General features: G+C 40.6%; 1 protein-coding gene across 1 annotated transcript in view; it reads right to left on the reverse strand.

Annotated features, from left to right (window-relative positions):
- Nucleotides 1-19782, reverse strand: part of IHO1 (interactor of HORMAD1 1) — a 65071-nt gene that overhangs the window by 33408 nt on the left and 11881 nt on the right. The window contains exons 2-3 of the mRNA XM_045862395.2: nucleotides 10984-11059; nucleotides 2524-2594 (exon numbers count right to left, since the gene is read on the reverse strand). Of these exons, the coding sequence (XP_045718351.1) occupies nucleotides 2524-2579 (56 nt within the window). The 5' untranslated portion in view covers nucleotides 2580-2594; nucleotides 10984-11059. The remainder of the gene's footprint in view (nucleotides 1-2523; nucleotides 2595-10983; nucleotides 11060-19782) is intronic.

Below are 19782 nucleotides of genomic sequence, written 5' to 3' on the forward strand. Positions count from 1 at the left end.
GTATTTGGAAATGGGGCTTCGGGAGGTAATTAGGGTTAGACAAGGTCATGAGGGTGGAGCCTTCATGATGGGATTAAGGTCTTTACAAGTAGAGACACCAGAGAGTTTGCCCTCCTTTCTTTCTCCTCCCTGTGAGGACACAGAGAGAAGACAGTTGTCAGCAAGCCAGTAAGGGAGCCCGCACCAGAAATGATCCAGCTGGCATATGGTTCTAGGACTTCCAATCTCCAGAATTGAGAAAATAAATTTCTATTGTTGAAGCCATCCACTTTAGGGTACTTTGTTATGGCAACCTAGCAGACTAATACAGGCCTTATCCAGACTGAAGAATATGATCAACTCAGATTTGTGCACAGGAGGATCTATTAAACATTGTTTTTGTATTTATTTATTTATTTATTTATTTATTTATTTATTTATTTATTTATTTTTAAGATTCCACCAATTTGACAGAGAGAGACACAGCGAGAGAGGAAACACAAGCAGGGGGGGTGGGAGAGGGAGAAGCAGGCTCCCCGCGGAGCAGGGAGCCCGATATGGGGCTCGATCCCAGGACCCTGGGACCATGACCTGAGCTGATGGCAGACGCTTAACGACTGAGCCACCCAGGTGCCCCTAAACATTGTTTTTGAAACAAGGCGGTATTAAAAAAAAAAAAGAGAGAAGAAACAAGGTGGTGTTCCCTTTCACACTTTTAGTGTCTTTTTTTTTTTTTTAAGATTTTATTTATTTATTTGAGACAGAGAGAATGAGAGAGAGAGAGCACATGAGAGGGGGGAGGGTCAGAGGCAGAAGCAGGCTCCTTGCCGAGCAGGGAGCCCAATGCGGGACTCGATCCAGGGACTCGATCCAGGGACTCCAGGATCATGACCTGAGCCGAAGGCAGTCGCTTAACCAACTGAGCCACCCAGGCGCCCACACTTTTAGTGTCTTATTCTTGCTTGAAGTAGTTCCAGCTGTGGACTTCCAACTTGTTTCCCATGGGTATTTACACCAGTCTTTAAACCTCTCATATGAAAGGGAAAGTGATAGTGATGATACAATCACACTTGAACACAGTGTACTGAGCCTATTACAGAGACAGCATATAAGCAGGCACACAAGTAAAATACAGTCTTCAAGTTTTTACTTGAAAGACATCTCAGTAACAATTTGTGTTACTTCATGCTGTTATGTAACCTGAAAAAACATGTTTTTCATTCAGACACACAAACACGAATACACAAATCATTCCTTTTTTAAAAAGCTAAATCTAGGGGCACTGGGGTGGCTCAGTCGGTTAAGCATCCAACTCTTGATTTCAGCTCAGGTCATAATCTCAGGGTTGTAAGATTGAGCCCCAAATTGAGGCTCTGCTCCGGGCGTGGAGCCCACTTAAGATTCTTGATTCTCTCTCTCCCTCTCCCTCTGCCCCTCCCCCTGCCCTCGCTCTCTCTCTTCCCCTCCTCTAGTAAATAAATAAGCCAAATCTAAAATAATTAGATAGCATATAAGTACATATCCTAAGCCAAAGGAACCATCATATATTGATGCAAGACAAAAAAACAAAACAAATAGTTCAGCACAGGAAGGAGCAATTATTTCACTGATAGAACCATTTTCTAAGATTAGCTAAGGTAATGGGCTGCACACATGTATTATAATATGGGTTGCGTAATCATTGCTCAAAATACCTTAAATAGCTCTCTGTGACTCCCCTCTTAGGTCAAAGAGAATAATTAGCTGGGCTGGAAAAAAAACCTGTGAGCTTATAGAAATTACGTAGGATTTACATCTTAAAGCTATGATCTAGAATTTAACAAAGATAGATTTTTCCCTACTCTGTATCAACTGCAAGCAATTTTTTTTCTTTTTAAGAGATAAAAAGCACAGTGCTCTAGGTTTTTATTGAATTAATAACTGTCTTTAGGAAGGTGTTAGGAAGAAAATAAACTATCCAATAATAAAACATAAAGCAATTAGAAATCCCTTAAATATATACTACTTCTGGGGCACATCCACCAAGTTAGCAATGGCAGGCCCACTGCATGGCTGGCGGACAGAAATGTAAATACTTCAGTGGACTAGTAGAAGGGGCAATATTTCAGTGAGTTTTGTCAACAGCTAGAGTGGCTCTTAACTCCACAGTACCTACAAACGGTACTACACAACTGAATACGTATCTGAACATTGTCTTGATTTTGCTCCCTGCTGTTTCAATAGCAATCGCTCCAACCAAGGTGAGTTTCTAGATGTTGGGCCATGTCTAATTCTCACAGGCCCCATAGTCCCTAGGCCCAGTGCTGGACACAGAGCCACTGCTCAGTTAACACACACAGCTGAATTGACATGCTTTCATGATCAGAAAATAGGCAAAAGGAAAAAGACAAGGATGGGAGAGCAGTGAAAGGAAGGGAGGAGAAGGGGAAGAAGCTATAGAAGTAACTCTATTACTAATTAACTAATAGGAAAAGGCGCCTTTTTCTATGAAATCAATACAACTATAAAATCCTCAGTATCAGAGTATATAACCAGAAAACTTACCCAGAGCCTGAGGGAATACTGAGCATCTCTTTGATATTCCAGACATTAAAATTCATTTCTTATGGTTAGCCCTATTAAAAAGAGAGGAATATTAATTTAAAAGGTTAAGATAGTATAACTTTCCCCTAAAGATTACTCTACTGGTAACTATTATATGTAGATGAGGACATTTCAGCAACTATATTCCCATCCATTTGGTGAAAACTCCCATTACACGTGTCAGAAACAGGTATTTTCTTTTTTTTTTAAAAAAAGACTTTAGCTCTTTTTTTTTTTAAAGATTTTATTTATTTATTTGAGAGAGAGAGAATGAGAGACAGAGAGCATGAGAGGGAAGAGGGTCAGAGGGAGAAGCAGACTCCCTGCCGCGCAGGGAGCCCGATGCGGGACTCGATCCAGGAACTCCAGGATCATGACCTGAGCCGAAGGCAGTCGCTTAACCAACTGAGCCACCCAGGCGCCCGAGAAACAGGTATTTTCTTTTTTTTTTTTTTTAAGATTTTATTTATTTATTTGACAGAGAGAGACACAGCGAGAGAGGGAACACAAGCAGGGGGAGTGGGAGAGGGAGAAGCAGGCTCCCCGCAGAGCTGGGAGCCCAATGCGGGACTCGATCCCAGGACCCTGGGATCATGACCTGAGCTGAAGGCAGTCGCTTAACCGACTGAGCCACCCAGGCACCCCGAGAAACAGGTATTTTCAAGGCACCTGGCTGGCTCAGTCAGTGGAGCATGTGACTCTTGATTTTGGGGGTTATGAGTTTGAGCTCCATGTTGGGTGTAGAGATTACTAAAAATAAAATCTTTTAAAAAAGAAAAGAAATAGGTATTTTCTGCTATTAAACTGCATACAAATCCCTTCCTTATTAATACTAGTCATCTGTGAAACAGTAAATTTGCATTCCATCTTTTGCTCTCTCGTCCTTTTCTCTTGCCATCCTATTAATAATCTACTTCTAGGAAAAGACCAATAAACTCTATTTTTCATTGCCTGATACAATGAATGACTTGATCTATAACCTCTCCCAAGACTAGTTCTCCCCAGATCATAGGATATGGGAATGCCAAGAGTGCTATCGAATTTGGGCAATAAAGAAGCTTGATGAAGAGTGAGCGCTTTGGGCAAACTGCTTTCCCACACCTCTTATGACAATACCTCTTATTGCCTACTTTGCTCATTGGCAACACAACTATGGTTCATTATTATGATCATAGAGCCTGGATTTTATAAAATAAGCCCAATTTCTAAATTTTGTCTCCCTGATCTCACAGAACATTCATATTTATCAGATTATATATTACCATTGAGGGCATCAGAAAATGATTCCCACACAAATGGTAGGCATATGTGACCAAACATCAAATACTGTCCCAACAGAGATCTAGATAAAATGAAACACAAGTTCTAAATAAATATAGACATTTTAGTATACTTTTTATATAATTTAACCTTGTTTAGAGAAATCTGTTACATTGAAGTTTTCTGATTTTTTAGAAAAATAGATGCACTGGGGTGTTTATAACTACTTGTTTTGCAAGAATATTAAGCATAGATCACAGGATCAAGGGGTGAAAGGCCTTACCATTTACATAACCCTGCTATGTGTTGGGTACAGTCCTAGATATGTTGCAGGATACAAGGTTAATGATTTTGTGAGGCAGATGTTATACAAACTTAGAAGTTTGTAAGGACTCACATGGACTAAATAATTAGTTCAAGTTCTATCCAAATTTGGAGATAAATATGTTCTATGCTAGGTCAACCCATTACCAAAGGCCATGCATGTTGTGCTCTTGTTTCTCAACACTGGCTCTGTCTTAGATACTTTCTAGAACCAAGCAACTCTGTATTTCTCCCTTTATGAGCAGCTTGGTAATGACTTGAAAGGACATGACTTTAGAGGAACAAGATCAAGATTCAGATCCTGACTCCTGCATTTATAGTGTGAACTTGGGCAAATTAACTAACCTCTTTGTTTTTTGGGTTTTTTCTTTTTTAAGATTTTATTTTTAAGTAATCTCCACACTCAATGTGGGGCTCAAACTTACAAACCTGAGATCAAGAGTCGCATGCTCTACCAACTGAGCCAGACAGGAAACCCAGATTAGTTAACTTCTTTGAATCCCAGTTTCCTCATCAGTTAAATGAAGACAATGCCTATCTTTAAAAGTGGGGACAGGGATTCAAGAACATGAATATCCAGTGCCTGGATACGGATACTGGCACTTTTTAGGTGTTTAATTACTTCCTTAGAGACTGTGGCTTCACCATTTTCAAATAAATCTATGGTCTCCTGGAGACTTTGACATTCACCTACTCTCAGTTCAAAGGACTCTCATATGTAACACACCAAGTCTCTCACACTCACCTAGCTGAGAATAATAAAGTTGCTGCAAGGTTGGGACTAAATATCAGAGTTAATTATTTTGTCTCAGCACCCCTGAACACAGTTTAGACTGTGTAGAATACCTTCAAAGAAGTTCAATGTAATATTACTATCTCATGATACAAATAAATTAATAAAATACCTCATTGAGATGAAAACTGAAGAAAATTCATTTTAAAAACTGGCTATATTGTCCGGGCAGGTTTGTAAGTGAATTCTACCAAACATTTAAGGAAGAAATTATGCCAATTCTCTAAAATCTCATCCTAATACCAAAACCAGACAAAGACATTGTAAGAAAAGAAAACCACAGACCAAGACTCTCATGAACATAGGTACAAAATCCTCAACAAAATATTAGCAAATTGAATGCAACAATATATAAAAAGAATTATACACAACTGAGTGATATTTATTCTAGACATGCAAAGCTATTTCAACATTTGAAAATCAAATAATGTAAACCATCACATCAACAGACTAGAGAAGAAAAATAATATGATCATATTAATGATATTTAAAAAGCATTTGGGGTGCCCGGGTCACTCGGTTGAGTGTCTGACTCTTGATCTCAGCTCAGGTCTTGATCTCAAGGTCGTGAGTTTAAGCTCTGTGTTGTGCTCCATGCTGGGCGTGGAGCCTACTAAAAAAAATTTAATTAATTAACTTTTTAAAAAGGCATTTGACAAAATTCAACACCCATTAATAAGAAAAACTCTCAGCAAAGTAGGAAATAGAGGGGGAACTTCCTCAACTTGATAGAAAACATCTACACAAAATTCCAAAGCTAACATTATACTTAATGATGAGAAACTAAAAGTTTTCCCTCTTCAGATCAGGAACAAGGCAAGGATTCCCCCTCTTCTCTCAATACAACATTGTACTAGAAGTTCTAACTAATGAAATAAAACAATAAAAGGAAATAAAAGGTATACAGATTGGAAAAGAAGAAATAAAACTGTCTTTGTTCAAGACCACATAAGTTTCTATGGAGAAAATCCAAAAGAAGTGACAAATAAACTCCTGGAACAAACAAGTAATTATACCAGTGTTGCAAGATAAAGATTAATACACAAAAGTTAATCACCTTCCCATATACCAGCAATGAACAAATGGAATTTGAAATTAAAAACACAATACCACTTATATTAGTACCCCTAAAATACTTAAGTATAAATCTAACAAAATATGTATAAGATCTATATGAAGAAAAACACAAAATTATGATGAAAGATACCAAAAAGAACTAAATAAGTGGAGAGATATTCATGTTCATGGATAAGAAGACTCAATATTGTCAAGATGTCAGTTCTTTCCAACTTGATCTCTATATTCAATGCAATCTCAATAAAAATTTGAGCAAGTTATTTTGTGGATATTGACAAACTGATTCTTAAGTTTATATGGAGAGGCAAAAGATCCAGAATAGACAACACAATATTGAAGGAGAAGAACAAAGTCAGAGGACTGACTCTACCCAACTTCAAGATTTACTATAAAGCTACACTAATCAAAATAGTGTGGTATTGGCAAAGGAAAAGAATAATAGATCAATGGAACGGAATAGAGTGCCCAGAAATAGACTCACTCAACTACAGTCAACTGATCTTTGACAAGGGAGCAAAGTCAATAAAATGAAGAAAACATAGTCTTTTAAACAAATTGTGCTGAAACATCTGGATATCCACATGCAAAGAAAATTTAGACACAGACCTTATACCTTTCATAAAAAATTAACTCAAAATGGATCATAGACCTAAATGTAAAATACAAAGCTATTAAAAAAAAAACTCTTAGAAAATAAAATAGGAGAAAATCTAGATGACCCCCACATTTGCCAAAGACTTTGTAAATACAATACCAAAGACATGATCCATGAATGAAAGAATTAATAAGCTGGACTTCCCTAAAATTAAAAACTTCTGCTCTGTGAAAAACATGGTCAAGAAAGTGAAAAGACAAGCCACATACTGGGAGAAAATATTTGCAAAAGACATCTGAAAAAGGTATCCAAAATAACGAAAATATACAAAGAACACTTTAAAAAAAAATTACTTATTTTTTTAAGTAATCTCTACACCCAACATGAGGCTCAAACTCATGACCCTGAGATTAGGAGTCACATGCTCCACTGACCAAGTCAGCCAGGTGTCCCAAATATACAAAGAATTCTTAAAACTCAATAATAGGGGCGCCTGGGTGGCTCAGTCATTAAGCGTCTGCCTTTGGCTCAGGTCACGATCCCAGGTCCTGGGATAGAGCCCTGCATCAAGCTCCCTGCTCGGCGGGAAGCCTGCTTCTCCCTCTCCCACTCCCCCTGCTTGTGTTCCTGCTCTCACTATCTCTCTCTGTCAAGTAAACAGATAAAATCTTAAAAAAAAAAAAAAAAACTCAATAATAAAACAAACAACTCGACACATATATCAGTGGAATAGAAAAGAGAGCCCAGAAATTAACCCATGCATATATGGTTGATTAATTTATGACAAAGGAGCCAAGAATATACAATAGGGAAAGGATAATCTCTTTGATGGTGCTGGGAAAACTGGACAGCCACATACCAAAGAATGAAACTGGACCCTTGTCTTACATCACATACAAAATCAATTCAAAATAGATGAAAAATTTAAGTTTAAGACTTGAAACAGTTAAATTCCTATAGGAAAATATAGGGGGTAAGCTCCTTGACATCAGTCTTGGCAATGATTTTTTGGGCTTGACACGAAAAGCAAAAGCAACAAAAGCAAAAATAAACAAGTAAGACCACATCAAACTGAAAAGTTTCTACACAGCAAAGGAAACCATCAACAAAATGAAAAGGCAACCTGTGGAATGGGAGAAAACATTTGCAAACCATATATCTGATAAAGGGTTAATTCTGAAATATATAAAGGACTTGTACAACTCATAGGAAAAAACTCAAACAAACCAATTAATAAATGGGCAGAGGAACTGAATAGACATCTTTCCAAAGCAGATACACAAATGGCCTAAGGTACATGAAAAGGTGCTCAACATCACTATTCATCAGGGAAATGCAAATCAAAACCACAGTGAGATGTCATCTCACACTTTTCAGGATGGCCATCATCAAAATAACAAGAGATAAATATTGGTGAAGATATGGAAAAGAGGGAAACTGTGTATTGTTGGTGGTAATGTAAATTGGTGCAGCTACTATAAAAAATAGTATGGAGTTTACTCAAGAAATTAAAAATAGAATTACCATATATAATCCAGCAATCCTACTTCTGGGTGTATATCCAAAGGAAATGAAAACAGGATGTCAAAAAGATACCTGTACTCCATGTTGACTGCAGCATTACTCACATAGTCAAGGTATAGAAACAAACTAAGGGTCTCTCAATGAAAGAATGGATAAAGAATGTAACACACACACACACACACACACACACACACACTGGAATATTATTCAGCCATGAGAAAGAAAGAAAGTCTGCTATTTGTGACAACGTGAAGGGAACCTAAGGGCATTATGCTAAGTCAAATAAGCCAGACATAGAAGACAAATACTGCATGGTTTCATATATATGTGGAATCTTAAAAAAAAAGAAAAGAAAAAAAGTCAAACTTATAGAAACAGAGAGTAGAAAAGTGGTTGCCAAAGGCTAGAGGGTGGGGGAAATAGGGAGACACTGGTAAAAGGGTACAAACCTTTAGCTATAAGATTAATAAGGTCTAAGAACCTAATGAATAATGTGGTGAGTGTAGTTGATAATATTGTATTGTATAATTGGAATTTGCTAAGAGAGTAGAACTTAAATGGTTTCACCAAATAAATAAATACACACATACATATATAAACAAACAAGTGATATAAGAGGTGATGAATGTAAATTAACTAGATGGGGGAGATCCTTTCACAATGTCAAGTCATCATGATGTACACTTTAAATATATTACAATTTTGTCAATTGTATCTCTTTAAGATGAAAAAAAAAAAAAAACCTAGGCAAAAACCTAACAAGAAATGTCCAAAAGCTATGTGAAGAAAGCTATAAACCATTCCCAAATAATGAGAAAGATACATCATGTTCATTGATAGAAAGAATCAACATCACAAAGATGTTAAATCTATCTAGGTTAATTTATAACTTTGAAATGTGCCGATAAAAATACCATTTTTTTTTCTACAGGGAGAAAACTGATTATAATGCTCATTTGGAAATGAAAACAAGCAAGACCAGCCAGGAAAATCCTGAAATAGAAAAAGAGGAAAGAGGAGAAGGGAAAAAAAGGAGCGGCTGGTGGGGGAAGCCAGCCCTCCCAGGTATTAAAAACATATTATAAAGCTTCTATAATTTTACAGCATTATATCGGTACATGTTTAGATAGACAAGCCAGTAGAATAGATTATAACAATAGATCTAATTGAAAGTGGAAATGTATATGAATATATGATAAATGTAGCATCTCAAATATAGAGGAGAGAAAGACATTTTATTTTATTTATTTTTAAATATTTTATTATTTGACAGAGAGAGACACAGTGAGAGAGGGAACACAAGCAGGGGGAGTGGGAGAGGGAGAAGCAGGCTTCCCGTGGAGGAGGGAGCCCGATGGGGGCTTGATCCTAAGATCCTGGGATCATGACCTGAGCCAAAGGCAGATGCTTAATGACTGAGCCACCCAGGTGCCTCGAGAAAGACATTTTATTAAGTAGAGTTGAGGGGCGCCTGGGTGGCTCAGTCGTTAAGCGCCTGCCTTTGGCTCAGGTCATGGTCCCAGGGTCCTGGGATCAAGCCCCGCATCGGGCTCCCCGCTCTGTGGGAAGCCTGCTTCTCCCTCTCCCACTCCCCCTGCTTGTGTTCCCTCTCTCACTGTGTCTCTCTCTGTCATATAAATAAATAAAATCTTTTAAAAATAGTAATAATAAAATTTTTTAAAAAGTAGAGTTAAGGGGTGCCTGGGTGGCACAGTCAGTTAACTGTCTGATCCTTGGTTTCGGCTCAGGTCATAATCTCAGGGTCCTGGTATCAAGCCCTGAGTCGGGCTCTGCATTCAGCAAGGAGTCTGCTTGTCGCTCTCCCTCTTCTCCTCCCCTAGCTCTCTCTCACATAATTAAATAAAATCTTTTTTTTTAAAAAGTAGAGTTGGGATAACAGAACAGCTATATGAAAAAAGATTAAGACTGAATCTAGTCCTTTCATCATACACTACAAAATATCCAAGTGGATCAGAGATCATATAAAAATAAAACCATAAAAGCACTGGGGGGGAAGCTGATAAATTCCTCTGTAGCCTGGATGTGGGGAAAACTTTGATTCAAAATCCAGAAGTAATAAAACACCGATAAATTTGACTACATAAATTTTTAAAAAAGATTTATTTGAGAGTGAGTGAGTGGGAGGGAGAGGGAGAGAGGATCTGAAGCAACTCTGCACTGAGCACAGAGCCAGACGTGGGGCTTGATCCCAGGTCTGAGAGATCATGACCTGAGCTGAAATCAATAGCCAGAAGCTTAACTGACTGAGCCACCCAACGCCCTGACTACATAAAATTTTTAAAAAGAACATTTTGTGGGGCACCTCAGATGGTTAAGTGTCTACCTTCAGCTCAGGTCATGATCTCTGGGTCCTGGGATGAGCCCTGCCTCCGGCTCCATGATCAGTGGGGAGTCTGCTCCTCCTTCTCCCTCTACCTCTTCCCTGCCCACCCCCCACTCATGCTCCCTCTCTTTCTAAACTGAATAAAATCTTTAAATAAATGGAACATTTTGTTTCATATAAAAGTCTTATAGAAAATGGTCAAGACATATGAGCCAATAATTCACACCCAGCTTTTGGTCTTGAAATACCATTCACCACTAAAAGGAACCAGGTCTGGGGCAGGAAATGTACAAGATGAGTCTGGGACATCTTGTCCCAGAGAACAAGGAAGTTATCAGACTACCAGGACTAAAGACTACTGAAGAGCTAACTTAAAGAGGTTTCCTCTGTTAAATTTATAATTATATTTTTTAAAACCCTCATCAGTCACTTTGGAGGATAGGCAACCAATTTATTATTCTGAAAATTGGTAGGATAGACAAGACAATCAATCATTTATCTTACCTTTCTAGAATAGATGTACCTCAAGGTAACCAACATATAGATGGTAAGAAAGTTCTTCTTTATAGAGGTATTCCAGCTAATAAACACAGAATGAATGGTAGAATTAGCTTATCACCTGAAAATAATGAATCTAGGCAATGATCATCAATGGCTATTAAAACCATGAGGTGAAAGGCTGATTGGGAACTTTATAATGAATAGATGAGGCTGAAAACACCTAAACCTCTCAATTCGTCTTTCATCACAAAGAAAGACACCAGCCCTTGTTGCAGTTCAACAGGAGGTGCCAAGCATTACCAAGTAAGTATACTTGCCAAAAGTATTGAGACTTAATCTGGTTAAGCTTCTAGATCTAAGGACCAGTTTACAGAAAATACAGGGGTTAAATGGAGCCAGAGGAATGTTATCAGCAAAATCCAGAGTGGTTAATTCTATAGTTTAAATGACTATATTCTTTTAAAGCATAAAAGGCAAGGGGTGCCTGTGTGGTTCAGTTGGTTAAGCATCGGACTCTGGGTTTCAGCACAGGTCATGATCTCATGGGTCAGGAGACCAAGCCTCCAGTCAGGCTCTGCACTCAGCATGGAGTCTGCTTGAGATTCTCTCTTCTTCTCCCTCTGCCCCTGCTGCTAGTGCTCTCTCTCTCTCTAAAATAAGTAAATATTTAAAATAATCTAATGTTTGTGCTTTGCTTTAAAACAATGTAGATAGATTGGGGGACCTGGAGAGGGGTACAGACTGCCCCTAGGTTATTTGGTAAAGCTAGGTGATGGGTAGGTACACTGGAGTTCATTCATCCAATGATTTCCTCTTTTACATGTTTGAAATTTTCCACAATAAAAAGTTAATAAGTGAATACCTTGTATTAGCTGACAATTCCCAAAGATGTTACCTCTAGCCCAGACCCCTCTCCTGAATTTCATACTCCTATATTCAATTGCTGACCTAACAGCTCTACTTGGGTGACTAATATACACCTCAAACTCAACATGTCCAAAACCAAGATCATCATCTCTCCCCCAGTCTTCCTATTCTAGTTAATGGCAACTCCATCTTTCTAGTTGCTTGGGCCAAAATCTAAGAGTCCTCTTTGACTCTCTTCTCACATCCAATCTGTTAGCAAATACTATGGTTAATTCCTTCAAAACATATCCAGAATCTGTCCACTTCTCATTCCTTCCACTATAAGTTTACCAGATAAAATATAGGATGCCCAGTTAAATCTGAATTTCCCAAACATTGCATGGGACACACTTGTACTAAAAAAATATATATATATATATTGTTTACCTGAAATTCAAATTTAACTGGGTGTCCTGTATTTTTATTTGCTAAATCTGACAACACTACTCTACTGCCACCAGCTTGGATTGCTGGAATGGCCTCCAAACTGGTCTCCCTGATTTCACCCTTGTCCCAACTTTATAGACTCTTCTTTATGAAGCAGAGTTCAAACCTTACATCCGATCATATTACCCCTTTGATCAAACTCTCCACTGCTTCTACCCTACTCAAATACAAGCCAGAGTTCCCATGATTATCTTTGGTGTCTTCAATCTCCCCTTAGCCTTGCTTCTTTCCCATCTACACTCCATTCCACACCTCTTACGGGGTTCTCCCTTGTTGGGCACACAACCAGTTTCAGGTCCCTTTCCCATACTGTTTCCTCCACTTGGTTCACTTCCCTCAGATATCAGCATAATAGGCCAAACACCTCCACCACCTCCAGGTGTTCTCTCAAATTATTCAAAATTTTAACGCCTCGTTATTTACTGTTTCTCCCTTGCTTTTTCTCCCCAGCATACCATTATTCTAATACATTAAATATTTTATTAATTTATCTTGTTTTTATTTCAGCATGCACACCCAAGCCTACTACTTAACTGTAAAGTTAAGCTCTTTGAGGATAGGAATTTTTGTGTGTTCTGTTCCCTACTATATCCTCAAAATCTAGAAATTGTGCCTGGCACATAATAGAAAATATTTACTGTTAAATGAGTTTTTTAAAAAAAATGAGAACTAGGGGCGCCTGGATGGCTCAGTCAGTTAAGCATCTTGCCTTCGGCTCAGGTCATGATCTCAGGGTCCTGGGATCCAGCCCTGCTTACAGTCCCCTGCTCAGCAGAAGTCTGCTTCTCCTTCTCCCTCTGCTACTCCCCCTCTGCTTGTTCTCTCTCTCAAATAAATAAATAAATCTTTTAAAAAATGAGAACTAAATTAGGACAAGAGAGCAAAACTTTCCAAGTATCCACAAATTGAAAAATATATATGATTTGTTTTCAATTATTACATTTCAAATCCCTAGATCACCAGAGACTTATTACATATTTTATTTTATTTTATTATTTTTTAAGATTTTATTTATTTATTTTACAGAGAGAGAGACAGCGAGAGAGGGAACACAAGCAGAGGGAGTAGAGGAGAGAGAAGCAGGCTTCCAGCAGAGCAGGGAGCCCGATGAGGGGCTCGATCCCAGGACCCCGGGATCATGACCTGAGCCGAAGGCAGACACTTAATGACTGAGCCACCTAGGTGCCCTGACTTATTACATATTTTAATAAAGGGGAAGAATTGAAGTAAATATAGGATTCCTACTCTTACGTTTACTTATTTCTTTGATAATCTGTTTCTTCTTCCATCCACACTTGTGAAAATTCCTCCTTCTAGAGTCTAGATTTAGAATCTAGACAATTTTATACACATCACTACAAGACCATTATTTAAGACCATTATTACTACATCTAGATGATACATCCTCTATCATCTTCCATTTCTGTTTATGTTGAGAGAGGAGAATAATTTACGCAGTATATGGCTTGGGGTTTAGAATGACTACATTGGGGGTTCCAAACCTAACTTACTCTTAAGAGGTTTCATAAATGTGGTTGAAAAAATTCCATGGCTGCACCCTTGACTATGTCTAAGGACCCCATGGGGCTTGATGTGCTCAGCCTCAGGTTTATCTGTTCTCTGTGCACTTACCCATCACTGTGCTACCTATATAGTCTTTTAAATTCCCAGAGGGCAAAAATCCCATCTGCCTAAACCTGTCCTTGTAGATGCTAGTATACTAGTAATGAAGAGGTAGTCATTCTTAGGTAGGACACTAGGTAAATGAAAACTGAAATGCACACATTACAAACTTTCAAGGGCAGGGTTCTCCCCCCCCCCATCCCCCAGTCCTATTAGAAGAAGCATAAAAGCAGAGGAAAGGTTTAGGGGTGCCTGGGTGGCTCAGTCGTTGAGTGTGGGACTCTTGGTTTCGGCTTTAGTGGTGATCTCATGGGTCCTGGGATAGAGTCCCGCAGTCTCCGCGCTCAGTGGGGAGTCTGGGGATTTTCTCCCTCTGCTCTCTCCCCGCCCCCCCCGCCCCCCCCCCCCCGCCAAATAAATAAATCTAAAAAAAGAAAACCAGAGGAAAGGTTTAAGTGCATGCAAGGAATGCGACTGTCTCCATAGGAAGGGCCCTGGCAAGGTGGTAGGTAGGTAGGGGAGGAACAAGTGGGCTGAAGAGAATACCCTACGGGTCTCATAGAGCACCCCTCACCCCCATCTGACCCCGTCTTCGACACTGAGAATCCTGAAGCCACAGTGTGAGGTCCTCTACGTGCCCCTCTGGCTCCTCCCCTCCGTCGCAGAAAAAAACAGTTCGGTCCCTCAGACTTTGTGGCCCCACGGGCCTTCAGGAGGCCCGCCTCAACCTCAGGCAGCCATCCCCTCGTCTTCATCACTTTTCAACCAGGAGACCTGTTCTGGACTCCTAGACTAAATCATTTCAATGTCCTTTCCAGAGGCTTCCAAGGGATACTGCATAATAATAAAGGTAAATCCCAGTCGGTTTCCCTGGATTCCTGTTCACCCTGACTTTCCGAGCCAATTCTCTTCCTTGCGTCTCCTAATCCCCGACTCGGGGTGAGAGGCTGTGGAACCCCGCGAATCTGACGTAAACAGCTCTCCAAGGATAAGCACAGAAGGTAAAGTCTCCCTGAAGACCCAGAGTGGTCTTTCGTCACAGAAAAAGAATGAATGGCTAGAACTCCCGGACAAGGATCAAGTGGACAAGCCAGCGTCCTAAGAAATTCCTCAAGGTCCCCGGAAATCCCGAACTTATACGTAAAGCCCCATACGGCTCCCCACCCCCCCACCTGCACCCCACCCTCCCCTCCCTGCCGTCTCTGACCAAACCCCTCCCGCCTCAACCTCTGAGGGCCGGCGCGCGCCCCACCTGGGGCGTCTCTGATCTCGCCTCAAGGACAGTCCCGCTGAAGTTGCCTGAGCATGCGTGATCCCGCCCCCGGCCCGATCTCACCAATGAGGGTTAAGCCCCGCCCCTGGGCCCGCCCCCTCTGCGGCTCAAGACTAACGGCTCTAACGGTTCTAACGGTTTTAAAGGTTTTAACGGTCTGGGTTTTTTTTGTTACCAGCAGGTGCATTGGCCAAGCCCACGTGTACCTCTCAAGATGTACCCGCGCACCTCCACAGTCACACCCCTGCTGCCACCCACACCCCACGCAGCATCCCCTCACCAAGGCAGACCCGCTCAGGAGTTACCTGACCCACCCTGCCGTATGTGGAGTGGACTGAGTGCCCACGGGCTAGGGCCCGGCTGGGGCCCAAGAGGTCCTAACAAGAGCTGGGTAGGGAGAGCCGCTGGAAGGAGAGGCGCTGTGGTCAAAAGGGGACACAGAACTGGCAGCCTGGTGGGGAGAAGAAGGCAAAAAATAGTCCAGGGAACCTGGCCTGCTAGATACTGAGACAAAATGAGGGCAGGGTGGGCAGGGGCAGAGGGTCGTAGGGAGGAGGGGTCTGTGTAACTCTGCCTCTGATAGTTATAGATGGCTTTTAAAGCCATGAAACAAATCACCAATGAAAGAATACGGATAGAAAAACAGATTGTATTGAGCCCCAGGACACACAAGTTTAGAGGCCTAGATAAGGAAAAAGCAGCAAAGGACCCCAAGCAGGTGCGGTCAGGGACGGAGGAGGGACACCCAAGAGAGTGAGGTGCTGTGGAAGCCTCCTGGACCACCCTTTAAAGAAGAGGAGGAGACCAGCTATGTTGTTACTGGTGGGAGAATGGAGGTGTGAATGGAGGTCTCAGTTCTTGGATTCCCCACAATAGACGTACATGAGCCTCCCCACTTGAATAAAGGCAGCCAGAAAGAAAGTAGCAAGCACAAAGCAGTTTATCGAGTTTAAGATGGGAGAGTGGGTAGGCCCAGAGATGGGAACTGTACCGGGGTTAGGGGTGTCTTTTTATGTTTGCAAAGTTTATGGGTCACGGTAAGGAGGTCTCCGACTGAGGTTGTCTCCAATCATCTAAGGGACCCCTCCTCCTGGTTAGGAGAGAGAGTTTTGGGCCCTACAAGGTTCTTGCTGCAACTGTCATGACCATCTTGTCCCATGGGGCTCAAAACCACAATGCAAATATAATGAACCTAGGGGGTCACCCTGGGGCGGAGGTTGAAGAGGAGAGCGCATGTTCTGCATCTGAGGCTGTTGCTCTGTCAGCCCCTGGGTTTTGAAAGCAGTAAGGCCAGGAGGTTAAAAGCCACAAAGTTAGGAGGTTGTGCCCTCAGGCTTCTAATGTGTCACCTATTTATCACAACCTTTGCCTCCAGCTCAAGTCTAACTAACTGCCTGCTTTATCAATGTCAAATGCTGCTGATCGGTCAGGAAGAAGAAGAGTGAGAATTATTGGTGATCTTGACTGTGGTGTAGTGGGGGCAAAAACCTGATTAGTGTGTGGATTCAAGACATCTGATAAAGAAACAAAATATATAAAGAACCCTTAGAGCTCAACAATAAGAATACTACCTGATTTAAATATGGGCCAGGAGCGCCTGGGTGGCTCAGTTGGCTAAGTGACCTACTCTTGATTTTGGCTTGGGTCATGTTCTCAGGGTTGTAAGATCAAGCCCTGTGTCGAGCTCTGCAGTGGACATGGAACCTGTCTAAGATTCTCTCTCCCTCTGCCCCTCTCCCCACATTTCTTTTTTTTTTTTTTAAAGATTTTATTTATTTTTTAGAGAGTGAGCGAGAGAGAAACAGCATGAGAGGAGAGAGGGTCAGAGGGAGAAGCAGGCTCCCCGCGGAGCCGGGAGCCCGATGTGGGACTCGATCCCAGGACCCTGGGATCATGACCTGAGCCGAAGGCAGATGCTTAACCATCTGAGCCACCCAGGCGCCCTCCCCACATTTCTATAAATAAATAAATAAGCCAACACAGAGTTTAACACATTGCACCAAAAAATATCTTCAGATAGCAAATAAGCATATGAAAAGATGCTCAACATTGTAAGTTATTAGGGAAATGAAAATTCAAACAACACAACAATGAGCTACCACTACACACCTATCAGAATGGCCAAAATCCAGAACACCGATAACACATATGCAGGTGAAGATGTGGAGCAATAGGAACTCTCATTCATCGCTAATGGGAATGCTAAATGGTACAGCCACCTTGGAAGATGGTTTGGCAGTTTCTTAGAAAACTAAACATACTCTTTTTTTTAAAGATTTTATTAATTTATTTGTCAGAGAGAGAGAGAGAGAAAGCACAACCAGGGGGAGCAGGAGACAAAGGAAGGAGCAGGCGCCCTGCTGAGTAATGCGGGACTCGATCCCAGGACCCGGGGATCATGACCTGAGCCGAAGGCAGACGCTTAACCGACTGAGCCAACCAGGTCCCCTGCTAAACATACTCTTATTAAACGATCCAGCAGTCGTGCTCTTTGGTATTTACCCAAAGGACTTGAAAACTTATGTCCACGCAAAAACCTGCACATGGATATTTATAGCAGCTTTATTTCATAATTGCAAAATCTTAAAAGCAACCAAGAAGTCATTTTCAGTAAGTGAATGAATAAATAAGCTGTGGTAATCCAGACAATGGAATCTTAAGCACTAAAAAGAACTGAGCTATCAAGCTAGGAAAAGACATAGAGGAAACTTCAATATATTTTACTAAGTGAAAGGAGCCAATCTGCAAAGGCTATATACTGTAGGATTCCAATATGACCTTGTGGAAAAGGCAAAATTATGGAGATAGTAAAAAGATCAGTGGTTGCCAAGGGTTGGGGGAGGGAGGGATGTATAGGTGGAGCACAGAGGATTTTTAAGGCAGTCAAACTATTCTGTATGATAGTTTAATGGTGCATACATGTAACTGCAGTATACATTTGTCCAAACCCATAGAATATACAACTGCAAGAGTGAACTCTAAAGTAAACTATGGACTTTGGGGGATAATGATCTGTCACTTTAGGTTCAGCAATTATAAAAAATGTGCTATTCTGTTGGGGGATATTGGTAATAGGAGAGGTTATACACATGTGGGGCAGGAGGTATATGAGAAATCTCTGTACCTTCCACTCAAGTTTGCTGTGAACCTAAAGTTGCTCTAAAAATTCTATTAAAAATATATACGTATACATATATGTATATCTATGCAGAGTTTTGCGCATCCATACAATGAAAAACTACTAAGCCATAAAAAGGAATGAGTGATTGATAGGCACCATGACATGGATAAAACACAAGATAATTATGCTGCATGGAAGAAGTCAGACACAAAGAATACATATTGAATGATTCTATTTATATAAAATTCTAGAAAATGCAAAGTAATCTATGGCAACAGTCAACCAGCGATTGCTTGAGACCAATGAGTGCCATAGAGGAGGATTACCAATGGGCAGAAGGAAATTTGGGGTTGATGGATACGTTTACTACCTTGATTGTGGCTATGTTTCATACATGTATACATAGGTCAAAATGTGTCAAATTGTACACGTAATATGTGCAGTTTATTGTGTTAGTTACACCTAAATAAAGCTTTGAAAAATAAAAACATTACAGATAGGGCGCCTGGGTGGCTCAGTTGGTTAAGCGACTGCCTTCGGCTCAGGTCATGATCCTGGAGTCCCGGGATCGAGTCCCACATCGGGCTCCCTGCTCGGCAGGGAGTCTGCTTCTCCCTCTGACCCTCCTCCCTCTCGTACTCTCTCTCATTCTCTCCCTCTCAAATAAATAAATAAAATCTTTAAAAAAAAAACAAAACAAAAAACAAAAACCAAAAAACATTACAGATAGAGTTGAAGCTCCACTCTGCCTTCCCTGATACATTCCCCAGGTGACTTCTATCCTGAATTTGATGCTTATCATTTCTATGTATGTTTTATACTTTTAGTTCATATGTCTGCATCCATAAATAATATATAGCATTGTTTTGCATGATTGTATCGTTTTATAAATGGTATACTTTGTGCATTTTTCTACAATTTGACTTCTCGACTCACCATTTTTAAGATATATATTTGTAGATTAAAGTATCTTTCTTATTGCCCTATTGGTAAAACATTCAGCTGCTTAACAGTTTTTCCCCTATGCAGATGCTGCAATGAAACTTTTTGTACCTGTGAATACCTGTGAGAGTGGGTCTTCAGGGTTAACTATAGTAGGGTGGGTTTTCTGGCTAGTAGGGTTATATCAGTGACACCAGCAGGGTCTGAATGTTTTCTGCCGTTAAACTTAAAAAACTCTATTTTTAGAGGCTGATTGCCAGCTCCTTTTGGTTAGTGAAAGGGGTGAACTGTTCATGTCCCTGTGTTACAAATGAGAGAGAAAGACAATAATCTGCAGAAGGGTAGCTTGGAATGGAACCACAATGTCAAATATTTTCACGCTCCTTCTCTTGCTCCTCTGTTATGCTCTCTTTCTTTACTGGGTCCCTGGTAATAGTCACCTGCCCAGTGTTCTCAGGTGCCACAGACTCCTAAAAGAAAAGTTGGCAGA

This window comes from Mirounga angustirostris, unplaced genomic scaffold (genome assembly GCF_029215605.1).
Source record: "Mirounga angustirostris isolate CCGP_5_RB_7025 unplaced genomic scaffold, mMirAng1.0.hap1 SCAF_1, whole genome shotgun sequence".
NCBI classification, from domain to species: Eukaryota; Metazoa; Chordata; class Mammalia; order Carnivora; family Phocidae; genus Mirounga; species Mirounga angustirostris.